This window comes from Neoarius graeffei, chromosome 10 (genome assembly GCF_027579695.1).
Source record: "Neoarius graeffei isolate fNeoGra1 chromosome 10, fNeoGra1.pri, whole genome shotgun sequence".
Taxonomy (NCBI): Eukaryota; Metazoa; Chordata; class Actinopteri; order Siluriformes; family Ariidae; genus Neoarius; species Neoarius graeffei.
The window spans coordinates 37,172,251-37,184,509 of NC_083578.1; the positions used below are offsets into that span (position 1 = coordinate 37,172,251).

Below are 12,259 nucleotides of genomic sequence, written 5' to 3' on the forward strand. Positions count from 1 at the left end.
GTCCTGCATGTCACTGCTCTCATCCATGGCCAAAGCAAAAAACTCAAATTCTGACGCTCTCTCATTCAGCTGGTCATACACGTTGTCCCCCCCAAATCTTCGGTTCGCCTGGTCACAGTAGGTGCGGAGAGACTCACCGCGTTGAGCGCATCCTTCTTGTCGGGACACACCTCCTCGGCCACAGCAAGCATGCATATTTTAACAAAGTCCCCATCAGTAAACGGCTTTCCATGGGTAGCTAGTAGGTGAGCTACCTTATCGCTAGCTCAGACAGCAGCCTGGTTGATCTGGGTTTGGCGAAGGAATACATTCTGTTGTGCAGCCAGTCCGCATTTCATCCTCTGAATCCTGTCTTCTCTTGTTTGCCCTCGCAAACTAGCATACTCTTTGTGGCAGGTTTCGCAGTGACGACGCAGATTATATTCTTTGAAAACCGACGCGCTTTCTTTACATACAAGACAAACTGCACGGTCCTTACACTGAACGAAAAAATAATCGGTGGTCCACTGTTCTTTAAAAACTCTGCACTCTGTCAACTTTTCGCTTACCGCTAGCCATTTTGCTGTCCTGAACGCTGACAGTTCTCTGTGCATGCGCTGCCGGTCACTGCTTGATCGCGAGCGTATGACGAAAATTCGGAAAATATGAATAGTTCATTAAAATCAACAAAATACAAGATGCAGACATATTATTATTTGCCAAAAAGCAATTTAAAACAATAGGCCATGACCACTTTTGAGGATTGCCTCATAGGGCCGGTTCAAGTGGTGGCGGGCAGAGGGGCTGGGGGAGCCGGTCAAAGGGGGGTGGCGGGCCGGAGTCGGCCTGGGGGCCGTAGTTTGATGACCCCTGGTCTACACAATGGTAGAATTCTCCCCCCCCCTTCATTATGCTGCTGCCAAATGATTGGGTGATTTAGAAAATCGCATGAGTGTGCAGGTTTACAGTTGTCCCTAATAAAGTGGATGGTGAGTTTATTTGTTAGTTTTCTGTAAATTTTACTTTACTGGCAATTCAGCTTGTTCAGTACAAGATTTTGAGGAGGTCCACAAAACTTGGACAACATCCAAACATCATAGTTTACCACAATACTATGCCCATGAATCATATCTGTGCCTTTACTTAAGAGAAAAACTTACGATAGGCTTGAATAAACAAATTTTTCAGCTTAGACTTGGACAATGCCTGTGTCCTGACCACTAATTGGGAGGCTGTTCCCTAAAGGCCAGTTTATACTTTTGTGTCAGTACGACGCACGGGATTAAGTATTAAGGCTCTTGTCATGGACAAGATTAAAGGGTACCTGTATAGCAGTTAAACATGATTTTGATATTGATAGTACAAGCCTTAATAATAATAATAATAATACAGGTGCAGCCACCTGGTGAGGTAGCTTCAGCTTAAAAGTCCAAAAGCATGTCAAGTTTTATTGCACATGGGCAACCAATATGGCATCCAGGATGTGATGTAAATTTGTCAATAACCAGGTACCAGAAGTTAAGTGTGGCTGATGTAAGCATACTTGTTAGCTTGGATTTAGTCAGATGAGGGTGTTATCTTCAAGTCAGTATGGATAGTGGAGAAACCGGATATCTGTATGAATGTCAGAACAAGGACAATCCGCATCTGGGAAATTATTTGAGCAGTGAATCATCAGATGATTCTAATGATGAAATCAGTGGGCTTGTGCAAAGTTGGGAAGGCAGGCCACAGGGTGCAGCCGCTATGTGGTGCTGATGTGGAAAGTGTGCCAAACGGAAAACTGACATTGAATGTGTTTGTTGTAAAGGGCATGAACTTTTATGCAACATAATAGTCATTGAATTGTTTCACGGATAAACCCGGTTTGGAAACGCATGTTGCACACAAGCCTGCATTGAGAATGCCCTATGTACAGGCCATGGTAGCCTGATGTGAGCGGGAGAGCACCAGATGGAGAACTCGCAAATCAGTAAGCAGCCTATTATATACAGAAACTCAGTGTGCACGCATGTTTAAGTATGTGTGTGTCTATACTAGCTCTGTCTCGCTATCTATTTATTTATTGCATGTCAATGCAGGTGTAGACATGCAATGTGCCACAATAATTTATCTAGTCTAAATGAGGCAGCCATGCCCTAAAGGAAGCAGTCTTGGGCCCAAAGGGTTGTTGGTTTGATTCCCTGGACCTACAACTGCTCCCCAGGTGCTGGGTATGTGTGCAGTCATTGTACGTCACTCTGAATAAGAGCATCTGCTAAATGCCTGTAATGTAAATTTAGGCTTGTGACAGCTCGAAGCGGAGTGAGAGTTTATAGCGAAGCACGGCACACTGGAAAACGAAATGTGTATCTTTTATTTACATAAGAGAGGTGGGTTTTTAACTAGTACTTATTTTTAATTTGCTTTTTTTTAAAAATGAGATTACTTACCAACACATTTTATTCTTATCGGGCACTCTCCTTTTAAGCAATACCTAAATATATACGAGTATGCTTTTTATATGCTTTTAGGCGGTGCTTAAATGTTCTAGTGCATCTCAATTAAAATATTGTGAAAAAGTTGAATATTTTCCATCAGTTATTTAAGAAAGTGAAATTTTAATATATTGTAGATTCATTACACTTAAACTAAAATGTTTCAAGCATTTTTCTATTTTAATCTTGCTAATTATGGCCTACGGCGCAAAAAAAAAATCAATATTATAATGTTTCATTTTGAGTTTGAGTAAAACAGTACAAATACCATGCATCTCTCCATCTAGTTCAGTACTTGCAACCACAAGGAGGGTAAGCCACAGAAGGTCGTTGCTGAAAAGGCTGGCTGCAAAAGGTGCACAAGCACCAGAGATAACCGCAGCCTTGAGAGGATTGTCAAAGTCTATTCAAGAACTTGGAAGTGCTTCAGAAGGAGTGGACTGAGGCTGGTGTCAGTGCATCGAGAGCCACCACGCACAGACATCTAAAAGAAAGGGGCTACGACTGTCTCATTCCTAATATCAAGCCATTCCTGAACTAGACACAACATCAGAAGTGTCTTACCTGGGCTAAGGAGAGAAAGAACTGGACTATTACTCAGTGGTCGACTGGTCTCAACACCAGGCATTGCCCGAATGCCTGATTCGTCCGACCAAGACATTCGGGCAGAAATATTTTAGCAAGTTAGGCCCGTTCGGGCACACCTATCGGCTTCTTTAAGCATGAAAATAATTTTCGAGAGAGTCGTCGTCGTCGTCTTTTGGCTGCTTCCGATTAGGGGTCGCCACAGTGGATCTTTCGTCTCCATTGCTCCCTGTCTTCCACATCCTTCTCTACCACACCTGCCACTTTTCATGTCCTCTCTCACCACATCCATGTATCTCCTCTTTTGGCCTTCCTTGTTTTCGTGTGCCTGGCAGCTCCATCCTCAACATTCTCCTTCCAACATGCTCTGCATCTCTTCTCAGGATGTGCCCGTACCATCTCAGTCTCCTCTCTCTTAATTCCCAAGCTCTCCACATGTGCTGTCCCTCTGATGTGCTCGTTCCTTATCCTGTCCAATCTAGTCACTCCCATTGCAAACCTTAACATCCTCAACTCCGCCACCTCCAACTTTGCCTCCTGTCTCTTTGTTAAAGGTACTGTCTCCAATCCATACATCACAGCTGGTCTCACTACTGTCTTATACATCTTACCTTTCACTTTTGCTGGAACTTCCCTATCACAAATGACTCCCGAAATCCTTCTCCAACTGCTCCACCCTGCCTGTACTCTCTTTCTCACCTCACTATCGCAGCCCTCATTTTCCTGCACAGTTGACCCCAGGTACTTGAATTCACCAACTTTCTTTACGTCTACTCCTTGCATCTTCACTACACTCTCATCCCCATTCTCACTGATGCACATGTATTTTGTTTTGCTACTGCTCACCTTCATTCCTCTTTGTTCCAATGCGTACCTCCAGCTCAACCTCCTTTCTACTTTCACCACATCACAATATCATCTGCAAACCATGTTCTATGGTGACTCTTGTTTCACTTTGTCCGTCAAGCTATCAGTCACTATGGCAAACAAGAAAGGACTCAAAGCAGATCCTTGAAGTCCCACCTTCACCTTGAACCATTCAGTTGTTCCAACTGCACACCTCACTGCTGTTTCACTGTTCTCATACATGTCTTGCACCACTCTAATATACTTCTCATTCACTCCACACTCTCATACAATACCATAACTCATCTCTCGGCACTCTATCGTATGCTTTCTCCAGGTCTACAAATACATGATGTAGCTTTCTCTGGCCTTCCCTGTACTTCTCCATTAACATTCTTAAAGCAAAAATTGCATCTGACGTGCTCTTCCTTGGCATAAACCTGTTCTGCTGTTCACAGATTGCTACCTCTTCTCAATCTCGCCTTCAATACCCTTTCCCATAACTTCATGGTGTGGCTTATCAATTTTATCCCACTGTAATTACTGCAGTTCTGTACATCTCCCTTATTCTTGTATACTGGGACCAGTGCACGCGCACTCCATTCATTTGGCATTTTCTCATTCTCTAGGATCTTAAACAATCTCGTTAGGAACTCCACAGCCATCTCACCCAAAGATCTCCAAGCCTCAATTGGGATACCATCTGGTCCAACTGCTTTCCCAGTCTTCATTCTTTTCATGGCTGCTCTCACCTCATCCTTACTAACCAACTCGGCTTCCTGATTTGCTGTTCCATTTGACTTCGATTACCACTCAATGCCTGTCTCATTTCTTCCCTAAACTCCTTCTGATGTTCAACCTCTTTTAGTTTCCACCACTTAATCTTCAGCTGCACTATTTCACACTTCCTCTTTTTCACTTTCAAGCTCATCCTGCACATGACCCTGTGCTACTCTTTCTTCTTGAAGTATGTATTGACTATTGCCAAATTCATTCTCTTTGAAAAATCAACCACCATTTGCCCTTCCACATTATTCTCTTACACCATATCTTTATATTTAGTTACAGCTACAATATGATCAAATTTTTATTCTAATCGTCAAATTTAGTTGGTAAATTTTTCTTTCATAGGAAAAATCCTTTGTGTGTAAGGATTTATCCCATTGAGTGGTTTCTATATCCACTTCTTTTGAGTGTACTTCTTGGTTTTAATAACCTGCTTGTTTGCTGAACACAAACATGGCAACAAGTTTGTGTTAATCGATCAGACTCCACTTTTGGATCATTAATCCCTTCTGAGTGAAAATGCCCTGCATGCATGGTTTGGTTTCTGGCACATCCATACAGTTTTAATTACAATACCTACAATCTAAAAATTTGTTTTTATTGCATTTATTTAAATTCCCATCTGTAACAGGGAGTGGTATTGTGTCCCATTTATACACTTTACCATTAATTATTAGATTCTAATAGAATAGATGAGTCAAAATAATTGGAGATCTTTTTTTAATGGGCCCGACTCTGTACAAGTATGAATAGGTGGGCCTTAAAGCAGAAAAAGTTGAAAGCCCCTGCTCTACAGGGCCCAGATCTTGATGCATTGATTGCATATACAGGTGATTCTAACTCTCCCTGGCATGTTTATCAAACCAAAAATAGCAGTTTAGTGACATGTCTCATGTCCTAACGGTTGTAACCACTATGGTTAAATCATGTCTTGGAGTAGAAATTCATGTTCACCCTTTTGGAAAGTGTGTGTGTGTGTTAATTTTATTTATTTTGTTTGTTTACAGCGGCAGTCCAGTTGTTGTTCAGGTGCAGTTAGAGAGAGAGGAAGAAGTTACAGGACCAGTCATTGCACCGCTGTTTCCACAGGTAAGTAAAATACATATTGCATTTATCATTCAGTTAGCAGTTGAGTGTCTACAGGTTTAGCCTCATCCATGCACCAGTTTCCAGCAGGAAAACAAACTTTTGAACACTGTCACACAGTGAACTTGACTGGATTTAAAAAAAAAAATTAACAGAATCCACGTAGAAAGTTATCCAAGAGTATTATGTGAAGTACACTGCATTGACAATTAAGTAGAGACACTGGAGGCTGCAGTGCTACCTGCTGTGCCATTACAGCGACGGTAATTTACACTGATCAGCCAGAACATTTAAAACCACCTGCCGAGTATTGTGTAGCCCCCCCCGTGCTGCCAAAAAAGCTCTGACCTGTTGAGGCATGGACTGTGTGCGCGCGCACTTTATGTATATTAAATATGCTTTTGGAAAGCTCATCTTTGCTGAGTTGCTTGGATTTTCCCATGGTATTGAGGGCAAAGATGCACTGCCGCTTAAATTCCAGCATGGGTGCACTCCACAATTTACTCCTAATTAGTACACTTGGCCAATCAAGAGCTTCTAAAAATCATTACATCAACTTGTCATCTTCCAGACTATATAGACCGTCAACTTGCTGTATGTAAGTTTTTGAATTAAAGCTGAAATAAATTTATTTTAATTGATTGTTTAAAAAAGTTCTCTGATGTGAGCAAAGTTGAAGCACAAATTGGCTTGCCAAAAGAAATAACATGAAATGTGTGGCACTGTGAAAAATAGAATGTCTTTATCCTCTGTGTATGTACTTTTGGCCTCAGCTGTATTCATAATTGATTTTTTGTGATTGTGCAGCCCTACTTTGTTTCCCTTGTATTTTTATCATGAAAAATAACACACTTTTGTCCCCCCCCCCCCAGAAACGTGAGGAGGGCTGGTGGGTTGTGATTGGAGACCCCAAATCTAACAGTCTCATCTCAATCAAGAGGTTGACTCTTCAACAAAAAGCCAAGGTTTCCTGTTTATTACAATACTCTCTATACACTATATTAATCAAGCAGACTAAAACTGAAGCATTGTAATTTTTTAATCCTGACCATTTATTGTATGTCATTCTCATTTATCTCCATCAGGTGAAACTGGACTTTGTGGCCCCGGTTGTTGGAGTCCATAACTATACGCTGTATTTCATGAGTGATGCTTACATGGGTTGTGACCAGGAGTACAAGTTCAGTGTGGATGTGAAGGAAGCGGACAGTGACAAAGACAGTGACTCAGACTGATCTTAAAATAATATCACTGTTATGAAGTTAGTCTGTTAACGAGGGATCAGTACAACTTGATATTTTTTCACATTGTGTTTTCTGCATTTGACATGTTTCAAGCTGTATTTCATGAAAGGCATAGCTTTTATTAAACTTTCCTATTTTTATTCATAATGTTATTCAGGATACAAAATGATATTGCATTTCATATCAACAGTGATTTTTGCAGAATGAGTAGTACATGTTGACTATGGGTAAGGGATAACATGCTTTAACAGTGTGTACTGTTGATTTGAGCTCAACATATAAAGGCTTGTAACTGAATGTTTCTTAAAATAAAAGGATTTACATGTTAGTTACAACTCTACATATACAGTAATTGGGGAAAATTAAATCTAATACAAATCCAAAAAGCATGTACTATGGCAGTTGGTTTTGGTATGCAGGGGAGTGTCTCATATATTGTTTTCTCAAAGCGACCACAAACTCCACTGATTAAATTTTGAAAAGGTTTTACTGAAGGGACAAAAAAGTGTGGCATTAAAAATTCAAGGTTCTTTCTGCAAGTAATTCCAACCAAAACCTATTACATGCTATTGCTATATATCAAAAATCTGTGCTTGGGTCAGAAAAAAGTATTGGGGAGTATAAGGGTTAAAGGATTAAAAATCATTATTTTGACCCACAATAAAAAAAATTCAAATTTTCTCAAATTTTTCATGTCACAAAGCAGCTTGACAGAAATCCAGATGTAGATTTAGATCCTTAAACTTTTACTTCTGTCCATGTATTGTTTTCTATCTATTCTTCTCATAAAACAAGTTATTTTGCAGAAATCCTTTGTTTTTATGCTGTATTGTACATAGCATTTACCAACTTTTTCATCAAAATAGCACAAGATATTTTCTGATGGGACAGGAAGGATCGATAAATCTGACCATAAATGTGCGAAATGGCTAGAAACCCAGACGAGTTAGGAAAAACTCAATAGATTGCAGTTAATAAGAGTGATTGATTTACCCAGGGACATTGCCCTTCCATTGTCCGTCACATCCCCCCAGATGAATGATTCAAAATGGAAATATTACTCTCACAATGTCATGAGGCCAAGAGAAGTGTAATGTAAAGAGTTCCCATACTTGCAGGAGTTTAAAAATTTCAGTCAAATTTCCAGCAAATGGCATGCTTCCTACTAATTGATATACAAATTTATTGGCTACTATTTAAGGGCCAAGTACCCATGATATGTACTGTAGGCAGTTAATTTTCACACCAAACATACTTCAAGAATGAGAGTGAGAGATTCTATTAAGTTTTGTCTGTCTCATTTGACTGCTTGGTGGCCAAAGATGCCATGTTTCAAGTTGTTTATGAAAGCTGAAAATTTCATCTCAAACCCAAATGTATTGTGGAGAGCAACCTTTCTCAACTCTGGTGCCGCGGCACCCTGGGGTGCCGTCTGGCTTCGTTAGGGGTGCCGTCAAAAAATTATATATTCTAACATTGAAATAAATAAAATGAATTAAAATTCCAAAAAACGATAGTTACACTAATGCAGATCATCGCCGCCTCATGCATCATCAAAGTTTGTCTTACGGCCCCCTTTCCCATGTCACAACATCACTGCCGGGGTCAGCGTATGGTCAGCGTGACTACGTATATTTTATATGGGGGTGCCTTGAGAATTTGCATACTTCTGAAGGATGCCGTGACTGAAAAAAGGTTGAGAAACTCTGGTGTAGAGAAGGGGCAAATGAATTGGCTTTGCTGTTCCAATAATTTTGGTAGGGACCATGTGCTTGTGGTTAAACGAAAGGAAAAACTTTTTGCTACATCTTCCAAATGGCCTATAGGCATGGAGGTATGGTCTAAATGTACATTTGGAGACTTGATGAGCCCAAAATACTATGTTCTGCTGCCATCTACTTGGCTATACTTTTTTTTTTTAAATAAAAGTTTTAAAAGGAATGTGGTCAGTCAAATTTAAAAGAATGTGATGTACTTTTACATAAAAATATTACATTTCATAACATGAAATTTAAATAAAGTTTCTGATTACTGGATCCATCATGAGCATGATCAATGTGTGATAATGTAAACAAATTACATAAATCTCATTCAGATGTTGGCACTGACGGGAACTATTAACTAGAATTAACATGGTTCCAGCTTGTGTGCTAGAATAGTACAGCAGTAATGTGGATGTTTCTGAATGCTAACAACCTGGGCTTGAGCCTTATCTCAGGTGAGGTTGTGGCCAGTTTTATTCAGGGCTTCGAATAAAATATCAAATCATGGTGCATGTACAAAAATGAATCATCAGTGTAACACAATTCACATGGAACCAATGCATGCATTTGAATACAATGAGCTTTGTGTGTGTGTATACACATTAGATTTGAGCTATAACTGGATGTTACTGCATGAGATTAGGTTGCTACTATATCCAGTATATCAATGTATGTTTGTCTTAATTGGACAATTATATATTTAACATTTACCATTTTGGCGAAATGGTTCTTTCAGGTTTTGGCTGAAAGAGAGAAAAAGCTCATGTGGAGATGCTCCCTCGCTTTGTCAAAGTAAATGGAGATTTTAAGTCGATTAGTGTGAAATAAAATGTCAGTATATGTTCAACTTATCTAAAATTAGATAACTACGGTCATAGTAAAAAGAAAGTACACTCTCCTTCAAATAACCTCAGGAGACACAAAAAAACACTTTTTTTTTTTCCCCCATAAAGTAAACCAAGATCCAAAAACCAAGATTCATAAACTAGGTAGGGAAAAATAATTACACCCTATCTAATTCCACAATTATTAAGTTTATTTGTTCCTTCCTTCCTTCCTTCCTTGGGCAACCTTCGGTCTCGAGAGACCATGGATAGTGCCATGGAAGGTCCGTTTCTGTCCAGGACCTCGGTGTTGGGAACTTTGTCCTGCCAGGAGATGTCAAATATGCGCCTAAGACATCGAAGGTGGAAGCTCTCGAGCCGGTTCTCCTGCCTGGTATATGTTGTCCATGATTCACTGCTGTAGAGCAGGGTACTCAGGACACATCCCTGGTACACTTTGAGCTTGGTGTTCTCTGTGAGGCGCTTGTTGTTCCACACCCGCTTGCTCAGCTTGGACAACACAGCAGCAGCCTTGGCGATATGTTTGTCGATTTCCACATCCAGAGAGAGGTTGCTGGAGATGGTCGAGCCCAGGTAGGTGAAACTGTCAGTGGTGTCAAGCTCCCAATCACTGATGTTGATGACTGGAGGGTCGTTGCTGTCTTGACCTATCACCTTTGTCTTCTTGATGCTGATGGTCAGCCCAAACTCATGACAGGCTTTTGCAAAGCGATCGATCAGTCTCTGAAGCTGTTCCTGTGTGTGGGAGGTTAGCACTACATCAGCAAAAAGAAGTTCCTTGATCAGGATGTGTTGGACTTTGGTCTTGGCTTTCAGGCGGGCTAGGTTGAACAGCTTTCCGTCACTTCTTGTGTGTAGATGGACTCCATCCTCTGAGTCGCTAAATGCATATGCCAGCAGCAGGGAGATGATGCTGAACAGAGTTGGAGCAAAGACGCAGCCCTGCTTGAGCAGTTTTGGGGGGCACCCAATCTTGCCTAGCAGCTGGAAGAGGCTGCGCCTGCCCACCAGGTCGAAGGCCTTGGTGAGGTCTATGAAGGCAAAGTACATCTGCTGCTCATGGCACTTCTCCTGTAGCTGGCGGACAGCAAAGATCATGTCCACGGTTGATCTCTCTGCCCTGAATCCACTCTGGGATTCAGGATAGATGCGTTCAGCTAGGGTTTGCAGTCAGGCCAGTACCACTCGGGCAAAAACCTTTCCCACGATGTTCAACAGCGAGTTGCCACAGTAATTGTTGCAGTCGCTATGATCGCCTTTGTTTTTGTACAGGATGACCATCTTGGCATCGCGCATGTCTTGAGGTACCTTGCCTTCCCTCCAGCACTGACACAGGAGCTTGTGGAGTGGCTTCAGCAGCACTGGCTTCCTGCTCTTGATGACTTCAGGGGGGATGGCGTCCCCACCTGGTGCTTTGCCGCTGCTGAGAGCATTGATGGCCTTGCTCAGTTCTTCAACCGTGGGTTCTGCATCCAGCTCCTCTAAGACTGGCAAGTCTTCTATGGCATCCAGGGCTTTCTGGAAGATAGTTTTCTCTGGAGTAGAGCTCCAGGTAGTGTTCAACTCATCTCCCCATCTGCTTTTCCTGGTCCATGATGACTTCCCCAGTCTTGGTCTTCAGCAGGGCAGTCGTCTTTATGGGTATGCCCATGGCTTGTTTGATTCCCTCATACATGCCTCGGACATTGCCAGCTTCCGAGGCAATCTGGATGGAGAAACAGAGGTGCTGCCAGCAATTGTTGGCACACCGGCATGCTGTCTGCTGGGTCTTATTGTGGGTGAATCTTGGTGCCTGCAGGTTTTTCTGGCTGGGGTTGCATTTGTAATCGATCAAAGCAGTCCGCTTGGACTCGATTACAGGCTCCATCTTTGCGATGTTTGCCTCGAACCAGTCAGTGTTCTTCTTATCCTTCTTGCTGTACATTATGGTGGCACTGTAGATGGTACTGCGAAGGGACGCCCAGGTTTCTTCTGCACTGCCAGCTGATGTATGACAGCAGTTCCACAAACTCTTGGTTCTTCTTGGGGTACACCATCTTGCTGGTGTTAATTCTCAGCTGACCTTTTTGTTTGGAGCGGTAAAGCTTCTTGGGCCTGAGCTTCACTCTCGATGAGAGAGTGGTCTGTATCGCAGTCAGCGCTGTGATAGGCTCTGGTGTTAGCGATTTGTTGTTCAAAGAGTCGCACCTGACAATGACCAAGTCCAGCTGGTGCCAATGTTTTGACCGGGGGTGTCTCCAGGATGCCTTGTGGCATGTCTTGTATGGAAGGTGTTTGTAACAGAGATTGTGGAAGCAGCACAGCTCCAGGAGCCTCTACCCATTTTCATTCATCTTCCCGATGCCATGGTGTCCGAGTACAGCTGGCCAAAACTCATGGTCAGCACCAACCCTAGCGTTGAGGTCACCTAGGAGGATCATGTGCTCTTGCATGGGGATACTGCTGATCTTGGTGTCAAGCGACTCGTAGAACTGGTCCTTGACGACCACCGCTGCCTGTAGAGTGGGGGTGTAGGCACAGATAATGGTGACTGGGCCTTGCGTGGTGGACAGGTGTAGGCTGAGTAATCGAGCTGTGCTATCTGTCGAAGGCTCGATCATGGGAAGCAGTGCATTTCTGATGGCAAAGCCTGTCCCATGCTCTCTGGC

General features: G+C 42.2%; 1 protein-coding gene across 1 annotated transcript in view; it reads left to right on the forward strand.

Annotated features, from left to right (window-relative positions):
• The window catches only part of snrnp200 (small nuclear ribonucleoprotein 200 (U5)), a 153,248-nt gene extending 145,917 nt beyond the window's left edge, over positions 1-7,331 (forward strand). The window contains exons 43-45 of the mRNA XM_060931753.1: positions 5,681-5,762; positions 6,632-6,724; positions 6,845-7,331. Coding sequence (XP_060787736.1) covers positions 5,681-5,762; positions 6,632-6,724; positions 6,845-6,994 — 325 coding nt within the window. The 3' untranslated portion in view covers positions 6,995-7,331. The remainder of the gene's footprint in view (positions 1-5,680; positions 5,763-6,631; positions 6,725-6,844) is intronic.
• The last annotated feature ends 4,928 nt before the right edge of the window (positions 7,332-12,259 follow it).